Source organism: Sander lucioperca, chromosome 22 (assembly GCF_008315115.2).
Source record: "Sander lucioperca isolate FBNREF2018 chromosome 22, SLUC_FBN_1.2, whole genome shotgun sequence".
Taxonomy (NCBI): Eukaryota; Metazoa; Chordata; class Actinopteri; order Perciformes; family Percidae; genus Sander; species Sander lucioperca.
In genome coordinates, this window is record NC_050194.1 from 6,879,098 (window position 1) to 6,896,420 (window position 17,323).

At 41.2% G+C, this 17,323-nt stretch overlaps 1 protein-coding gene across 3 annotated transcripts in view; it reads right to left on the reverse strand.

The window, feature by feature from the left end:
- mrtfab (myocardin related transcription factor Ab) overlaps positions 1 to 17,323 on the reverse strand; it is an 88,652-nt gene that overhangs the window by 12,172 nt on the left and 59,157 nt on the right. For all 3 annotated transcript variants that reach the window (XM_035997413.1, XM_035997415.1, XM_035997414.1), the window contains 5 exons: positions 10,927 to 10,992; positions 5,285 to 5,340; positions 4,229 to 4,304; positions 3,363 to 3,521; positions 8 to 153 (listed from right to left, as the gene is read on the reverse strand). In XM_035997413.1, coding sequence (XP_035853306.1) covers positions 8 to 153; positions 3,363 to 3,521; positions 4,229 to 4,304; positions 5,285 to 5,340; positions 10,927 to 10,992 — 503 coding nt within the window. The remainder of the gene's footprint in view (positions 1 to 7; positions 154 to 3,362; positions 3,522 to 4,228; positions 4,305 to 5,284; positions 5,341 to 10,926; positions 10,993 to 17,323) is intronic.

The following is a 17,323-nucleotide window of genomic DNA, read 5'->3' on the forward strand; positions in this document are numbered from 1 at the left end:
TTGGTACCTGTGTGGGGGACATGTCCCCGTTCTGGGTGAGGACGTCAGAGGGGGACAGCTGAGGGACGGCACTCAAAGGAGAGTCGTGATTGGTTAGCTGGTCTGGTGACAGAGCATCGCTGCTGTCTTCATCTAAAGATGAGCTCTCTCCCTCTGAGAACAAATATTTTCAGATTTAGTGAAACAAACAGTTATCAAGGCAACTCGTGGTGGTCTGTGATAGACTCCTGTGGCTTGTAAAACAACAATTCAAGAGTGGGAAATGAACAGCTTTATGAGGAGGAGTGGAAATTCCACTCCACTCCACTCACATGCATTCGGCAGACACGCATTCGTTATTGAAACGCTAGTCTCGCTTTGCCAGACAATAAACGGCACACCCACATATGCAACCATGGGCTGAAACCCTAAAGAAGGTGCCTGTAGCTAAAAACATTAGATTTAAGAATGTCAAATGATTATTTTAGCACCCTTTGTCTACCAGAGGACAAGTTAGCTGTTAGTTCGTCTCACTTTGCCAGACCCTCCTCCAAAGCGCGCTGAAGGAGGGTCTGGCTAGTCCAAATAGCATTCGGGATGGGAGGAAAACATGCTCTGGTTTATTGGCATTTCTTTAAAGTGCTCATATTATGCTCATTTTCAGGTGCATAATTGTATTTAGAGGTTGTACCTGAATAGGTTTAAATGCTTTAATTTTCAAAAAACACCATATAGTTGTTGTACTGCACATTGCTGCAGCTCCTCTTTTCACCCTGTGTGTTGAGCTCTCTGTTTTAGTTACAGAGTGAGACATCACACGTCTGTTCCATCTTTGTTGGGAGTCGCACATGCGCAGTAGCTAGGTAAGGACTACTAGCCAGTCAGAAGCAGAGTATGAGGGCGTGCCACGCTAGCAGCTAGGCGAGCATTATAACCTGTGTTACAAAGTGACGCACAGTCGTCACGGAAGTAAAGGCTGGACTACAATAGAGCTGTTTGGAGCAGTTTGTGAACAGTGTTTTCTGTTGGAGATAGTACGTGCCATTGGGGTGGACTTTGGGCTTTTTCACTTTGTAAACCTATAACGTGCACAACAAAGATATATAACACAATAAAGGAAATGGAAAGCCAAAATGCATAATATGAGCACTTTAAACCAATCAGGATCGTCTTGGGCAGTGCTAAGCACCGTGAAAGCCGTGGTGCCGCTGCAAAATAATCTCGGAAGGAACTTGTTTTTGTGTATGTTTAAAAGTGGTTAACAGAACTCAGATTGGACAGATAGTCTAGCTAGCTGTCTGGATTTACCCTGCAGAGATCTGAGGAGCAGTTAACCAACCACAGTCCTCATAAATCCACCGGAGTTTAAAATGCCAACACAAAAGGTAGCCCAAGGTAACGGATATCCGGCCTAAATGACGGAATTTTCCGTCGGAAATGGAGCAATCCCGGAAGTAGAACGCCAAAGACATACACTATCTGAAACGCAGACAGAACAATGTTTATTGACAGTAACGCGCTTGAAAAACAAAACAGCTGTGACACAGTGATAGGCTTGACTCTGCGGTGGGCGTGATAACCTTATGTTACAGTCAAACACATTCATGTTTGATTGCTAAACAGCGCTGATTAAAGAAAAAAATAAAAAATAAAAGAGAAGTTATACAACACTGAATGTCCTAGTAGGTTTCGAAACAGGACCACAGTATGTGCAAACATAGTTGTGTCATTTCTGTAACAGAGTTGTTAGTCAAAAGTTGTGTAGTTTAGTTTTCATGGTAGGATGATGCAACCTGTAGTTAAGAAGTGTGTGTGTGTGTGTGTGTGTGTGTGTGTGTGTGTGTGTGTGTGTGTGTGTGTGTGTTGATACACTCACCCTTAAAGTACTGTATTGCAAGTGTGTGTAGATACCTGGATGTTGCAATTACACAGCTAAAGGTGTGTTCAGACCGAACGGAAATGAGATTTTAGAGGTGGGGTAATTGCACACACAGTCAGTGGTATAATGGCAACTCAATAATAGAGATGAATATGTTTCAACTTGAGTACAACTGTAATCTGTCAACAAGCGAGCTGAGTTCAGTCTGAATGCACCTTAAAGAGCCCGGTGTTTACAACTCATCATGAATCTTGCAGGTGTGTTTGTGAGTGTTGCTGCATATTGTATATGTGTGTGTGTGTGTGTGTGTGTGTGTGTGTGTGTGTGTGTGTGTGTGTGTGTGTGTGTGTGTGTGTGTGTGTGCCTGTGTGTGTGTGTCTGTTTTGTTCCATCTGTACCAGAGGCCTGTACTACGAGTCAAGATCAACATGCCCTGGATTTATTTCAGTTACCCGGCTTCACCTAACCTAACAACCGAGGTCCCGTATAAGCTGTGTCACGTCACTGGTTAACAACTAGTTCAATCAACCCAGGGTCTCCCAATCCAGTGAGCATGTTCACATAAAAGAGGCACAGCATGACCAATCGCAATCAACATCTGCCATAGCCGCATATTTTACATAAGAAGAGCAAACTCTAATTCTACATAAATATGAAGAACACAGACACGGTTTTACAGGCAAAACGCAATCCAGTCGCTGCTTCCTACAACAGGAAGGAAAGCTGGCAAAAAAAATAGCCAACGCTGTAAATGCGTAAATTACAAGGCTTATTAATATCACTTCCTCATCAGTCAGGCACAAGATCTGACCATAATTACACTTGTGCTTTCCATAAACTCTTGTTGCTTTAGTCTATTATTTCAGTTGCAACCCTGGCAGTGGTAAGCGAACGTGAGAGAAGATAAAAAAATATATAAAAACATAATTCAAACCGATATGCGCATTGGCAACACACGGATCAAGAAGCCGACAAATAGCCTATACGTAATTCCCTCCGCTGAAAATCTATATCTTTCATAAAAATACCCATCGGTATCCATATTGATTGGTCAGTTGGTCGGTGCTTTTACACCAGTTGATCTCTGATCTCCAACATAACCTGCTCCCGACCAGGTTAGGTGTTCAGCATAAGTTACCATGGCGATTTAACCCGGTAACAAGTGATCCACCATCGTGATACACAAAACCCTGGGTTGAACCTGAAGTTACCTCGTCAACGCCAAATCTTGCTTCGTAGTACAGGCCTCTGGTGTACTGTGTGTTTCTGTTATCTGGATCCTGATATTATGTTTAAATGTGTGTTTGTATTTGTGTGTATACATAACAGTGTCTGGCATTTCTGGTTATTAATTGCTCTTTAGTCTCCATGCGTTTCTGAGTGTGACTGTAATGTGTGTTGATGGAGCTATGAGCGACTGAATGTTCTTATTAAAAGGTGTGCACACGTTGTACTGTTTTTCTGAAGACATTTCGAGCAGTCTGCAATCTGTGTTTGTAATTACCCAGCGGAGAGTGCACAGGGCAGTCGACAGACAGGATGTTCTTGTGAACCAGTTCGATGGGACCTGGTCTGTGGGAGATCTTGTCGTTGAGGTCGTCGGCCAGTCGCGCTCGCTTCAGCTGCAGCTGCTTGGCCTGCAGGGACGGCTCTGCAGACGTCTCTGTGCAGGACACAGCGAAGACAACATGCACGCATGCAACTTCATTCATCAAGTAGTTTAGATAGATAGATAGATAGATATATTTTACTTTATTGATCCCAAATTAGGAAATTCCTATGTTAAAGCAGCAGGTAATCCAGGCATTGCACGGGAAAAAATACTGCATATCAATAGAAAATAAACACAACAAATAATACAAATTAAAATATCTCAATACAGAACATTTGCACACTCTATAAATATAACATATGAGAGAATACACAATATAAGATTAGACTACAATACCCAATGCATATACTAAACTACTACTTCTAAAATATAATTTATAAACAAACAATTTATTTTTGATGTATAAGATACCATCAGGTATGTGCTTTGTAAAAAAAAGATGTATATTGACATAATCCCTTTACATATGTCGAGGAGATTCATTAAGACAGGAAGTAATCATAGTTACTGAGTTTTCTGAGAGTTTTAAGGCTGTTTAATTCTAAGAAATCTCATTTTTACTCAGACCTCATATAAATATAAAATAGGAACTGTACCTTAACCTTATCACATGGAATTGGTTCCGTTTTGTTTACTGTATGGTTCCTTTTTTGAATAAAGTTTCGTGTATTTCACCAGACCTAAACTTTTCATTCTACACTACTGAAATTACTAAGGGAATTCTTCAGAGCTTAAAAAAATTCCACTTAAAAACTCACCCTCCAGGATGTGCATCCTGACCAGCTCAGAGCGCTCAGGACGACACCGGATCTTCCTCTTCAGATAGTCCTCGGTCTGGGGTGTGTAAGAAAAAGAAAGATCACAAGCAAAAGGATGAGAAACAATACAGAGTGTGGGGAAAGATAAAGACAATGTGGAGGAGACAGGAGAGAGGCAACACAGCTGCAACAAGTCCTTGAAGTGATGCTTAGCAGATTTTAATCCAGCTCTGTGTCATCTTTGGGTGGGCAGTGTGTTTAGATGAACAGTGTTTGGCTTCTCCCCGTGGTGCCAGCGCTACGGAGCTCGGAGAAGCCGAGGTCTGCCGAGATCATCTTTCGTGCCACGGAAGAAAGCCACAAACCGCTCATCTGCCCCCACTGCCATGACACAGAGCTAGATTTAAATCATTTCTCAATGGACACTTGTTAAATGCAATAAACTGCTACAGTAAATCACACATATTATTTAGTTGCCATCTTTGTTGCATGTGTGCCAATACTGTGACATCACTCTCATTGAATTTAGTTGTGGATGATGTTTCTGCAGTTGGTGCTTTTTTCTTTTATTTGTAAATTTATAAGTAAAGATGGTTCTCGTTGCCAATGGTAACTATGATACAACTCAAAGCATCCACAAACCAGGTATTGGTTGAATTACTATTCCATGACATGAATCAGTAATAGAGTACAACAGACCATGAATTATGAATTTAAATTAAGCAACTTTGTATGATGGCCGCTCCAGATGGCAGCGAGAGGTAGATCTGACCTTGGGTAATGTAAAAAAAAAACATACTAATAATGCTGAATGTTGGTTTGTGCCGCTCCTTACCTAAAGGTTGCTACTACTACTATACGTATGGCACCTAAAGTTTTGATTTCTTATTTCCCGTCAGCATAATATTAAGTATCTATACTGACAGTAGAATTAAATTACAAATAGTGCTATGCAATTCAAGCTGTTTAAACATACTGTAAGCGTTTTCCCCCTGCAAAGCTTCAACAAAGCAAGTCCATTGAGGATGAAGGAAACTCAGTACTTAAGACACTCACCCTCGCTCGCTCCAGACTCCTCCGCTGTTCGTGAAAGGCTGCTGGGCTCTTCAGCGCTGCATGGAGAGAGGGATAGAGAAAGGGATGGAGAAAGAGAGAGGGATGAATGCAGCTCACAAGGACTCTAAAGAGCGTTGTGATGCTCCTTTCAGCAGGTGACAATATAAGAACAGATACAGCTACAGTATAGAGGAAGACAGACTCAAAGCAGAAGTGGCTGCAGGATGAGAGGGTCAGAAGTGCTATTCTAACCACACACTCTGATGACAGCTCAGTAGGCTGATGAGCCACTGCAGCTTGCTGTGTGTGCAGGAATAAAGCAGCACCTTTCTTTCTGCAGTGAAAGCCACTTCAGTTATTACAAATTAAACTGTACCTGCAATCCATTTCTTTGGCCGGTTGTTCGGACCTCAGTCATGTTATCATTGTGCTCATTGTGGCTTTTACGTTGAAGCAGCTGTGGGGAGTGTTGAGTTGTAGCCAATGGTAGTGGCTTATCTTAGGTAAGATAAAATATTCAGACAAACCTCACTGTAACCATGACCATAAGCTTTCCCAAACCTTAACCCGGCCGTTTTATTAGCCTAAATGTAACCATACTGCCTTCAATACAGTTTTTCCACACTTTCTCTTAGCTTAAACGGAGAATAGAAGTTTGAATCTACATTTGGGGTGGACATGAGGGTGGACTTTCAAAACTATTTCAAAGACCAACTGTCTGTGTGAAGTCTGAGAGGTGGACAGTAGCTTGAACATAAATTCTTGACGACTAGTCGTCTGGAGTGAATCGTTAAAAAGGAGCATAGAGACAGAGGAGAGGGCGGACTGACGAATAGACTGCTGCACATAAAGAAAATCTACATTCATCACGGCACTCAGTCGTGACTGCCTGCAATGTACTAGGGGTGCATGATATATCGACTTAATATTGTTATCGCGATATCACATTGTGCCATATTATATCGATAGTGTCGCGATAAGTATGCAATATTTTGTGGAGCGCTGCGTCCCGTCCGTTGGCTGTGTGGCTTAGTTGTGTTTGATTGTGATATGATTAGTTGCATATCTCAACAGAGTGACAGTGTAAGTGAAGAAATAGAACGAATCATGAGTGCATGATATTATCCCAAAAAAAAACCTGTTGCAGTTAATATGCCAAACAAGTCTCGCTAGCGAGTGTTTTTGCTAGTGGCACAAAGTATGACAAGAACTCGAAGAGACATACCAAAATCACCAATGCTGTAATGTACTATTTGGCCAAAGATATGATGCCCATCCACACAATGGATAAAAAAGGCTTCAAGAAGCTTCTGAATGAACTAGACAAACGGTACCAAATCTCATCCCGCACCTATTTCTCACAGGTAGCTATCCCGCAACTTTATAAAAGGCGGTGCAGGCAGAGTTTGGAGTCGGATAGATTGAATATTTTTCATTCATGACCGACCTGTGGTCCAGCCGCACTACGGAGCCGTATATAAGTCTCACTGTGCACTGTATTGTTATGAATCTATGAATATTGTTACGATGCGTTTTCCCGTAACTTTTGTAATTTTACATATGTTTAAAAAAATCTAAATTAATATCGATATCGTAATATTCATAATCGATATCACAATATCACATTTTGTCAATATCGTGCAACCCTACAATGTACCTAGTATATGGTTGAGGGTGTAAATGTCTATGTCTATGTGGTTATGTGTGAATGGAAACATGTATTAATGCATTTCAAGCCAGACAGTTAACGCCTCAAAAGAAAAATTTGAGTAAAACTATTGACACAAAAATGTTTTGTATGTAACATGGTTTGGTCCCATTAAGATATTGGGCCGAGAGCAGTTTCCAATTTAATATCATGACTAGAAAAGGTAAACAGACACACGCAAAGATGTTTGCTGTATTTGAGGAAGGATATCGGGAAGACAGTGGCAGTTACGATGATGCAACATAGCATTCATTGGATTGGTTAAGAGCTGGTGAAATCCCTGCCAAAGGTGTTCGAGTGTGGACATTATGGCTACAGTGGGGCGTCAACTGTATGTGTGCTACAGATGACTGGGGTGGGCGGCGTTCCTCATGTCACAACCCCTGAGGTTCAAAGAAGACCTACATATCAGTTGTGACATGACCAACACTCGAGATCACAACAAAACAGCTCAAAACAGGCAACTGGTCAGCTGATCCTGTCACTACCGTCTGCTGAAGGTCAACAAAATAATTCTTGCTCACGTAATAAGGGTTTGACTGATATCTGCATATATCAGACTATTGGCCTTTTGTTGAGAATCAAATATCAGGCAATTACCTTGTTCACTGAGATTACTGGAAGACGGTGCAATGAAAATAAAATATGCATTTAACTGTTCTCTAAAGTTTTGTGTGACGCAATAAAAATAATAATAAACTTGGGCAGCAATGAACCCTAGAGTATCCCAAACCACTGAAGAGACAGAATTAATGCAATCCATCACATAATGTAACTCTAATGTAGTTGACATTTTATTTGGTTTCAGCAGCAAGTATGAAATGCATTTCAATGTCTGAACAGCTGGCCTTATTTTATACCTGTGCAATTCACAGAAACAATAAAAACACCACTTGTATTGTGTATCTGGCTATACTAAAACACGGAAGAAACAATAGAGTCAGTGACAACAGAACAAAGATTTACCCTGAAGAACAAGACAAGTAACTGGCCACGTTTCTTAAAATGATCTATTTATTCAACACTCATGATATGGTGCTCCTAATGCACAATGTCACAGTTTGACAACCTCAAACAAACTAAACAATGGGAAGGGGGTCTGAACGTTCAATGGAATTGAAATCCTTTGGCACATAGACAGCTTTTTCAAATCTGTTTTCATTCGATATTTTTAGGCACTGATCAAATTGCCTCTATAGTATTGAGTACCAAAAAATGCCTCGTCATTCAATACCAAATTTCAATACCTAAGGAGTGAATCTCATTAGGGTCAGTGAGCCAATAAGCATGCAGCATGCTTGTACCAAGATCTAATAATGCTGGTGTTTGGCTGTCTAACGATACACGTTGCAGAGGCAAGCAGGAACGCACAGAGACTGGGATCACGTGTGTGTGTTGATGCATTTTGAAAGGCTTGGCTACAGTGTGTGTAACATGGATGTAAAGGAGCTAGTTAATAAAAAAAACACAAATTGTCATGTTGTAATTTCTTTTTGTTAAAATCTCAGATGCTGATTAAGAAACTTTCAAGTAGTCAAAATTATCAGCCAGAAGCTCAGGCATACTATGATTTCTTTGTTGAATTACTACATATGAAAAACATGACTGACCTCTGGACACAGGGGCATCGTTATTGCTTGTTCACCCATATATCTATGCATTTAACATCTCCTAATCTAGCAAAATTATTATCTCCGCTAAGGAGGTTACATTTGATTGTCAGCAGGATAACGGAAAAACTACTTGCCTGATTTTCACGAAACTCGGTGGGAGGGTGGAGTATGCACCAAGGAAGAACCCATTACATTTTGGAGCGGATCCTTATCATGGGGCAGAGACACTAATTATTTGTCACTTCTGTTAACATTGTGAGATAGGGCATTAGGCCTTGGCAGAGGTCTGCACTCTCTAAGTGCCCTTCTAGCTCTCGGGTGTATTCTCTTGTTCAGAAACACCCTGCTTCACACTTACATAGTTGATATTGACACATTGCACCAACAGCAACGTAGGAGCATCACCGCAGCAGGTGGGAGGTCAAGGCTAACACCCCTGTGGTTACTGAGAGAGGAAGGCTGGAAAGTTACTCATTAACACCACCTACAGTTGCAAAACCAGTGTGAGGACCCTTCATCAGTTCCCATCATTCCAACTGCTCTGCAGCTGGGCAACATGATTGAAATATCTTATCATTATTGATATACATCACAATTTGGACATATCATGGTATTCCACTGTCCACTGATTCCACAAGTCGATAAATGATGATCACCCTCGCTCTTTAGCAGTTCAAATGATCTTCACTGTTCTATAATTCAACAGAGGGCTTGACAGCTGAACAGACTTTGCTCTACCTAGCTGTGTCTCGAGGCAACAGTCAAAATAAGGGCTGTTTGGAAAATCCTATGTTAGAGGAAAACATCTCCTTGAGAGCAAACACAATCTTTGATGAATCTCTTATAAACCCGTTCCTTCCCTTGCTCCTTTTTTATGTATTATTGTCTTTTTGTATCTCCACAGAAGTAAGAGTAAAATATTCCACCAGTACATGCTGATCCCAATTCAACATGAGGCCTGTTGCATAAGGAGGAACCAGACAGATTTACTGTAACTGCTAAATGGTCGAATGTGAGACTCCATGCTGCCCACTTAAACAAGTAGCTGGTCTGAGTGTCCACTCTAGTGCATTCTTTCATGCCTAGTCCACGCTTTTAATGCAAACAGAGCCAGGTTAAGTGCATTGTTAGTGGACTGATATGCAAACTAATTCACCAAGGGGTTATATTACCCAGACCAACAGAGATAGTATACAACAGCTGGAAATAATCCAACTTTTAGGGACACGCAGCATGTTTTGGTTTCCTCACGTGTCACCCCATTGAGTGACAAGGGATCTAGAAAAAAATGACAAAAATGACTAAACACTAAATACTTTTGGACAAATAACTCCATCTTCCCTTCTTGAAATTAACCTAGAATATTCAGTGCATCTTTAGTTACTCTGTCTGAGCGGGGCCTGACAGTCACCTTCCCGGGTTTCCTACTTTCATTTGGAGACCTTTTCGACTCTACAATCACTTGGTCATAGCAGTAACCTACCATACTCTATATACTATATGAGGCTCAAACAAAAGGGAAAAAAGGCCTGGTACTTAACTGCCCATAGCTACATTCTACACTGAAACAAAAGGAAAATAGAAAAACATATATCTGCCTTTTGTGATGTGCGGAACTGTGAAACAGGAAGTGGATACAGACGAAGAGGAAGCTGCCCTATTTGATAACACACAAAGTGGTGCAAAGACACCTCCAAATATGACACATGCAGAAGGCACACACTCATACCCTTAACACATGCACATGAGGGCTGACTTTTTCAGCGAAAAACAGGCGAAAGAAAAGTCAGAAAGTTGTGTTAATTAAAGATATTTTGAAATCAAATACACACAGAAACACATCTAAGTATAGAACATCTAAACATATCCTGTATAGCAGATATCGCATTTAGCTTGTGACTCAACCGGCCGTACACATATAGCTCAGCGTGAGTATTATGTAACAACCTAATTAATCTCTCTGCCAGGGTCTTATATGTATGATGCTGTAACATCAAGAAAGAGTTAACATTTTGACCTAAGCTCAAAAAAGGCACAGGCACACTGCCCTAGTTGTCACCCAAAGTTTCAATTAGGCATCATAATACTGAGAACTTCCATACGCTAAACAGAAACTACATTACTACTCTGGATACTACAACACTACATCTTTAGCTGAGACTGAGTCACTTTGCGCTTTTTCTGTAGTGTGCATTGAGCATGTGCATCCCTGTAGATGTAACAATATACCATGTGTATGTAAATGTTAAAAGGGAACTACCCACATCGACGGAACATGTTTGCAGAATACAGTTCATTTGAATTCAGAGACTGAGACTTACGTGGCATGATCCCTTGGCTGACCAGTTCCTCTCGTGTACGTCTCTGCTGGAGTTTAAGCTGGAGGACTGCATGGAGACAGCAGAGGTGAGGAGGGGAGAAGGAGAAGAAGAGAAAGTCAGTGACGGCCGGTGAGAAGAGAAACTACAGAGATGGAGCTCTGAGCCCCTGAAGCTTCCTTATTGTCCACTAATCAGCAGTCCATCTACCACGTTTACATAAATAACCACACACAGGAACCCATATGCATTTGAATTGACATGAAGAGGACCTGCACTCTCTGGCACCCAATTCATCCTCCCATTTCACCCTACTTCCGTGCTTTTTTTTTAAGCTAACAGGCAGAGGAGGTGGGTACAAAGAGGGTGTGATCATACTACACACTTCCTGTTTCTGGACCTTTTTTTAAAATTTCTGTGCAGATAAATAAAAGAAAAAAAAGAGTAATCACTAGAAGAATGTGTAAGATAGATAGAGCAAGCACAGCAAAAAGGATGAGAGAAACCAGCACAGGAAGGGAAAAGGAACAGTTAGAATGCAGACTGAAACAAGACCAGCCACGATTAGAGAGTAGTAAAAAATAAATAGCGCATATGGGCTGATTGCGCCGTCATTTTAAAACAGGAAGCACTTGTTACATAACACAGAGGCTGCGCGAGAGAGTTTTAAGGAACACAGCGCTGGACAAAACGAGTAGAGTTTGACCTTGCTGCATACACAAAAGTTCCAGTTGTCGTGCATTGTGTAGCCCGGTCGTTCTCATCTTGGTAAAGTCAAAACTTATTTAACAAATAACAGACCCTTGGGCTGAATGCTCATTCTAGCCTCATGATCATAAATTATTGATACATTATAAACAGAGTTAGACCAGGGCAAGATAAAGAATTCTACAGAATAACAATTCAAATATGGACAGCTGCAGAATCATGCAAGTGCATTGTATTTCATCATTTGCTGCAGTATCAGTTTCTCTGCAACACAGTAAGAAGTAATTTAGGGAAGTGACCTTTCAGCCAGTCACACAGACAACTAACCAACTACAAACACATCACCGACCATGCCAGGGCAGTACAGAACAGCTACAGGGTCACTGCAAACACTTGTGGTGTGATGTTTTTTTTTAAGGTTGTTAAGAAACTGATATGGCACTATACTTCCCTTGTGCTTCTTGGCAAGAGCTTGTCCATTTACAAAAAGAAGATGTGGTACACTTACTGTTCATCTTGGTTTTAAGTTCACAGTGTTTGATACAATCAGAGGAAGGAAAGTTTTGTTATGATACTAAACGCTATTTTCAAACCACTGAGCTGAGACTCTTGTTTTATATGTACCAGCTGTCCCTGTTGAAGGGGTGTGTGTGTGTGTGTGTGTGTGTGTGTGTGTGTGTGTGTGTGTGTGTGTGTGTGTGTGCATGAAGTGTAACACGCCACTGAAGCTTCCCAAGCATTTCAGGGCCTACACAAGCAGCACCTGTTCCTTCCCACTAACAAAGTGACATCATTGGTGCTCGCAGGCTAGCTAACGAGTTAGCCGTCCTGCGTAGCTGCTGCTGTGTTAGCCCTCTGTTATGACAAACAGTCCAGGCCTGGACAGAACCACTGCGAGTTCCAGAAATTTACGTCAGAGCCCTGTGCAACTAAATGTCATTCCTTGGCTCTAAATCCTCGCTGGTGATCCCAGCTCCTCTTTGTTATATTTACAAGTGTGCGTGCTCTAAATCGTGAGGGATCAGGCTAGCACTAGAGACTCGCCTCTGGAAGCAATAACATGTCAGTTCACATTCAGCGACGTAAACACAGAGACCTAAACACAAAGACCTAAACATAGCCAGGCAAGTTCATGTATATGTTGCACCAGCAGCTGAGAGATTCCTTGTCCCACAGCGCCATACACACGGGCAAACACTTCAGAGACTCTCTCACACACACACACACACGGCAGAGTGCAGGATAAGATGCCAAGCCACTTGGCACTTCCAGGGAAGAGGTCTATTCTGGGAAAGAGAATCTTACACTTGCCTCTATCCCAGCCCCACATCTCCATGCTCCCTCCTTGTATTCTTTCACACAGACAGGACACTCCAGTCAACTTATTTATTCTCTCCTGCACTCTCTTTCTCATTCCTCTCTTTATGCCTCATCTCTGGCAGTAAGTGAACTGGAAGTCCTTGCATTAGCTGTTTAGTCCAGTGGCCATAGTGGCTGGGAATGCCTGTTATCACCAGTCTGTCAACCAACTGAATTACTAAGTAAAGAGAGACGTTAGTTTATAAAAAAAATAAAAGACTTAAAAATGATAAAGCGTCGGCCATAATTTTCTTAGTGGCTTGAAAAAGTGACTCATACACTCCAGCGGAGGTGCTAAGTGTAAAATGCTGCAGTGGTGTTAAAACTGTAGGCTGATGTGGGAAAACCAAATCATACAAAATTATCTACAAATAACATGCAAGCATGGGGGATCCAAAACCCAAATCCTACACAAATATGAAGGCCAGAGTTGTTAGTACAGGAATCATAACCATAAGTTCTGCATTGGGGTTAGAAGTGTAAATGACAACTTTTGTACTGATAGTGAGTGTGTTTACATGCAGTTGAGACACCTAGCTATTGTCAACTATCTGCAGTTATCTGATTTCTTAAACGTTGAAGAAACGTCAGTGTGGATTGGTGTTCGAAAAAATGAGTTCAATTTGACAATACCCTTATCTCAGGTTTGAGGGTCGTTTTGGTTAATTTAAGAAAAGGATGAAAGGGCAGGGCAGTTTTATTGGGATACTAGGCCACAGCCAAAACTGGCCTCTGCACTTAAAAGTTAAAGTTAGAGCCAACGAACACAGAGGGAGAAACACTGAGACAGCATTTACAGTTTTTAGATGAAGCAGGGGGAACAATGGTGAAAAAGCAAAAAAGTAGAAAAAAAATGTACGTAACAAAGAAAAGCAAGCAAATTATAAGCCATAACCAGCATACCTTTAGCCTGGCTCAACTGCTGTGCATTGCTGAGATAAAGCCTGAGAGACTCCCTCTGCTATTTATTTTGCATGGGCCATTGATGTATAATAAAACCTGGATACAGCGTTCAAGGTGGAGCCCCCTTCATTCCTATGAGAGTTGCTCAGCGGCGCATGCTTCCATACTATAGGGCCCTCAGAGCAGGTGCACTAGAGAACTTCCCCGGCCGAGCCGGCTACTTCCCGTTTAGCACTCCGCTAACTTGAATGGGGATTAAATGATTGTTAACACTTTACTTGAAGGTATCAACATAACCGTGACAGGACACTGTCAAAACTATGACATGACACTGTCATGAACATGTCATAAACGTTATGAACAAGTCATACGTTTATGACTTCTGTCATTAAGTGTCATTCGGTTTTTGTCATGACAAGTTGACAGTGAGTTGTCTTGATTATGACAAGTTGACATTAATCAAAGTGACATTACCAGAAGTTGTCTTGGTCATGACAAGTTGACATTATTAAGTCAACTTGACATTAAACAGGATGACATTATGTCAAGTTGTCATGACAAAGACATCCTCTGGTAAATTCATCCTGGTTAATGTCAAGTTGTCATTACAAAGACATCCCAAACTAATTTAATGTCAACTTGTCATGACCAAGACAACTTCTGGTAATGTCACTTTGATTAATGTCAAGTTGTCATAATCAAGACAACCCAAACAACTTGTCATGACAAAAACCGAATGACACTTAATGACAGAAGTCATAAACGTTTATGACTTGTTTATAACGTTTATGACACTTTCATAACAGTGTCATGTCATAGTTATGACAGTATCATGTCACAATGTTGTAACAAGTGCTACCAAATGATTTAATCGTGCGGCTATTTTAGACTTTTCAAATGTTATCGGAATGAACGGATCAAATTCTGATAGAAATATAAACAAGCCAGAGCGTTTTGTTTCTCCTATCTGTCTACATATGTGGGGCAATGTGAGACTAGCATACCTTTCATATTTTTTAACCTAATAAATACAAATAATACACAACCACTGATCAAATCTTCAGCTGATAAAGTTTCTGTTGATAAGATGAGGTAATCAAGTTCAGCATTTGAACACAGCAATCTTGCAGCTACAAACTATGTCTTATTACACAGCAAAAATCTGTTGTAGTTGAGGAAATAAAATAATATTGTCCAGACCTAAAGTAGTAAAACATGCATGTTAGGGAATTCTGTGTGCATATGCTGACACAGAGGTCACTGTCCACTTTTGAACAAGACCTTTGATAATGTAATAGTAGTGGGGAAAGAAGCATCCAAGGGTTAGGTGTAAGGTTCAAGAGGCATCGGAGAGGGAGAAGAGGTCAGCGAGGTAGAGCCAAGTTCTTAGAGGCCAAGTAGGCTAATCCTGCTTATTCGTCATTAGATCTGTTTAAACATGTCTGAGTTTGTCACTGTCCCCAAAGCCCCCCAGGCTTGACACAGTAAAGCCTACACACATTGGCATTAGCAACACACATGAAGGCAGAATGCTCCGTGCCCACACTGGGTGAAATAGTGAGCGCATGAGGAAGGAAATGTACATGATCACACTGCCACACACTCGGCCAACAAACACAAGTCTCAGACGCATTGGCGTTGTTAAAAGTTCTATTTGGAAAACCTGTTAAAATGTTCTCCTGCATGAGCTCATCATTTGCACAGCAGCTCTGTTTAGACTGCATCTGTTGAACAGAGAGATGAGCACAGCGCCTGACCACAGCAAATGTTTCACATATCAGTGAGAAAGGAAAGAGGCTAGAGGGCAGAAACAATACAAGGTTAAGGCCATTCACACATCAGAGTCACTTCCACTGCTGCACTGTGCTGGGAAGCCAGATGACAACAAGAGGGGTTGTAGTGAATACTAATTATCTTAAAGTTCAAGAAGGACGAGTCAAATTCCCAGAGCTTTTTACAGCTCTACGCAATTCCTGTCACTTACACTTACTCTGGACATGATGAGTGCCTCCTTTGAAGAATTTAGCAAAGGTTAGCGGTTAGCAAAAAGCACCTGGAATAATAACTGACAGCTGGAGTGTCATGCATGCAGTGACACTGTAAAATGCCGGCTGTTTTTATGGTACAATCAAAATTCCTTCCACCTTTTTGGCTGGACCGTAGGACTAGCACTACAACCTCAAAACTCTGTCGCTCTGTGACTGAGTGATTATTTACACCATTGGTCAGAATGAGTGTGATGGCGTCTGTGTTTTTTATTAAATTTTTTTTACCATTGGCCATTGCCCTTTCAAACTGTATTGGCGCGACACAGGCTTTTATCTCCGCTATCGCCTATTAATCAGCTGATTAACTTCATCAAGTCACAGCAGTGGATGATGTTGTGCTGGCTAGGTCCGATGACATCACTGACGTGCATAATAACTAGCCATGTGGATTTACTCAGCCAGCAGCTAAGTTTACAATAATTTGCACATTTTAAGATATGTGGAAAACTAAGACAAACGGTTAGACTTCTTCTTTGCCAGAAAAAGCAGGGAAGAAGAAGACTGCACGCATGTGAAGATGGGCGCAAAACGGAGGATTCAATATGGAATAAAAATTGATTTTACGAATGCATTCAACAGAACAACACAAACATTAATTTGTTTCTTTACAACAAAACTCTACAGGGCACCTTTAAAGTGCTCATATTATGCTCATTTTCAGGTTCATAATTGTATTTAGAGGTTATATCAGAATAGGTTTACATGGTTTAAAAAAAACACCATATTTTTGTTGTACTGCACATTGCTGCAGCTCCTCTTTTCACCCTGTGTGTTGAGCTCTCTGTTTTAGCTACGGAGTGAGACATCACACTTCTATTCCATCTTGTTGGGACTCGCACATGCGCAGTAGCTAGGTAAGGACTACTAGCCAGTCAAAAGCAGAGTATGAGGGCGTGTCACGCTAGCAGCTAGGCGAGCATTATAACGTGTGTTACGAAGTGACGCACGGTCGTCACGGAAGTAAAGGCTGGACTTCAACAGAGCTGTTTGGAGCAGTTTGTGAACAGTGTTTTCTGTTGGAGATGGTAAGTCCCTTTGGTGTGGACTTTGAGCTTTTTCACTTTGTAAACCTATAACGTGCACAACAATGATATATAACACAATAAAGGAAAGAGAAAAAGCCAAAAAGCATAATATGAGCACTTTAAGACTGAAGTAATATGTGATGTGACTTCACATGCTCAGTCATTTACACCTGTGGTCGTCCTCACTCCCTTAACTTGACATAGTGGTCAAGTCTGTCTTTCTATTGAATAGGTTTATCAGAGAGAACAGAATCCACTTCTGCTTCCTTCCTACACATGCAAGCCATCCAAATCTCCTATCTTTAGAAAAGCCCCATTAACTATTAAAGTGAAGCCATAAAGTCCTGGTATGAACTT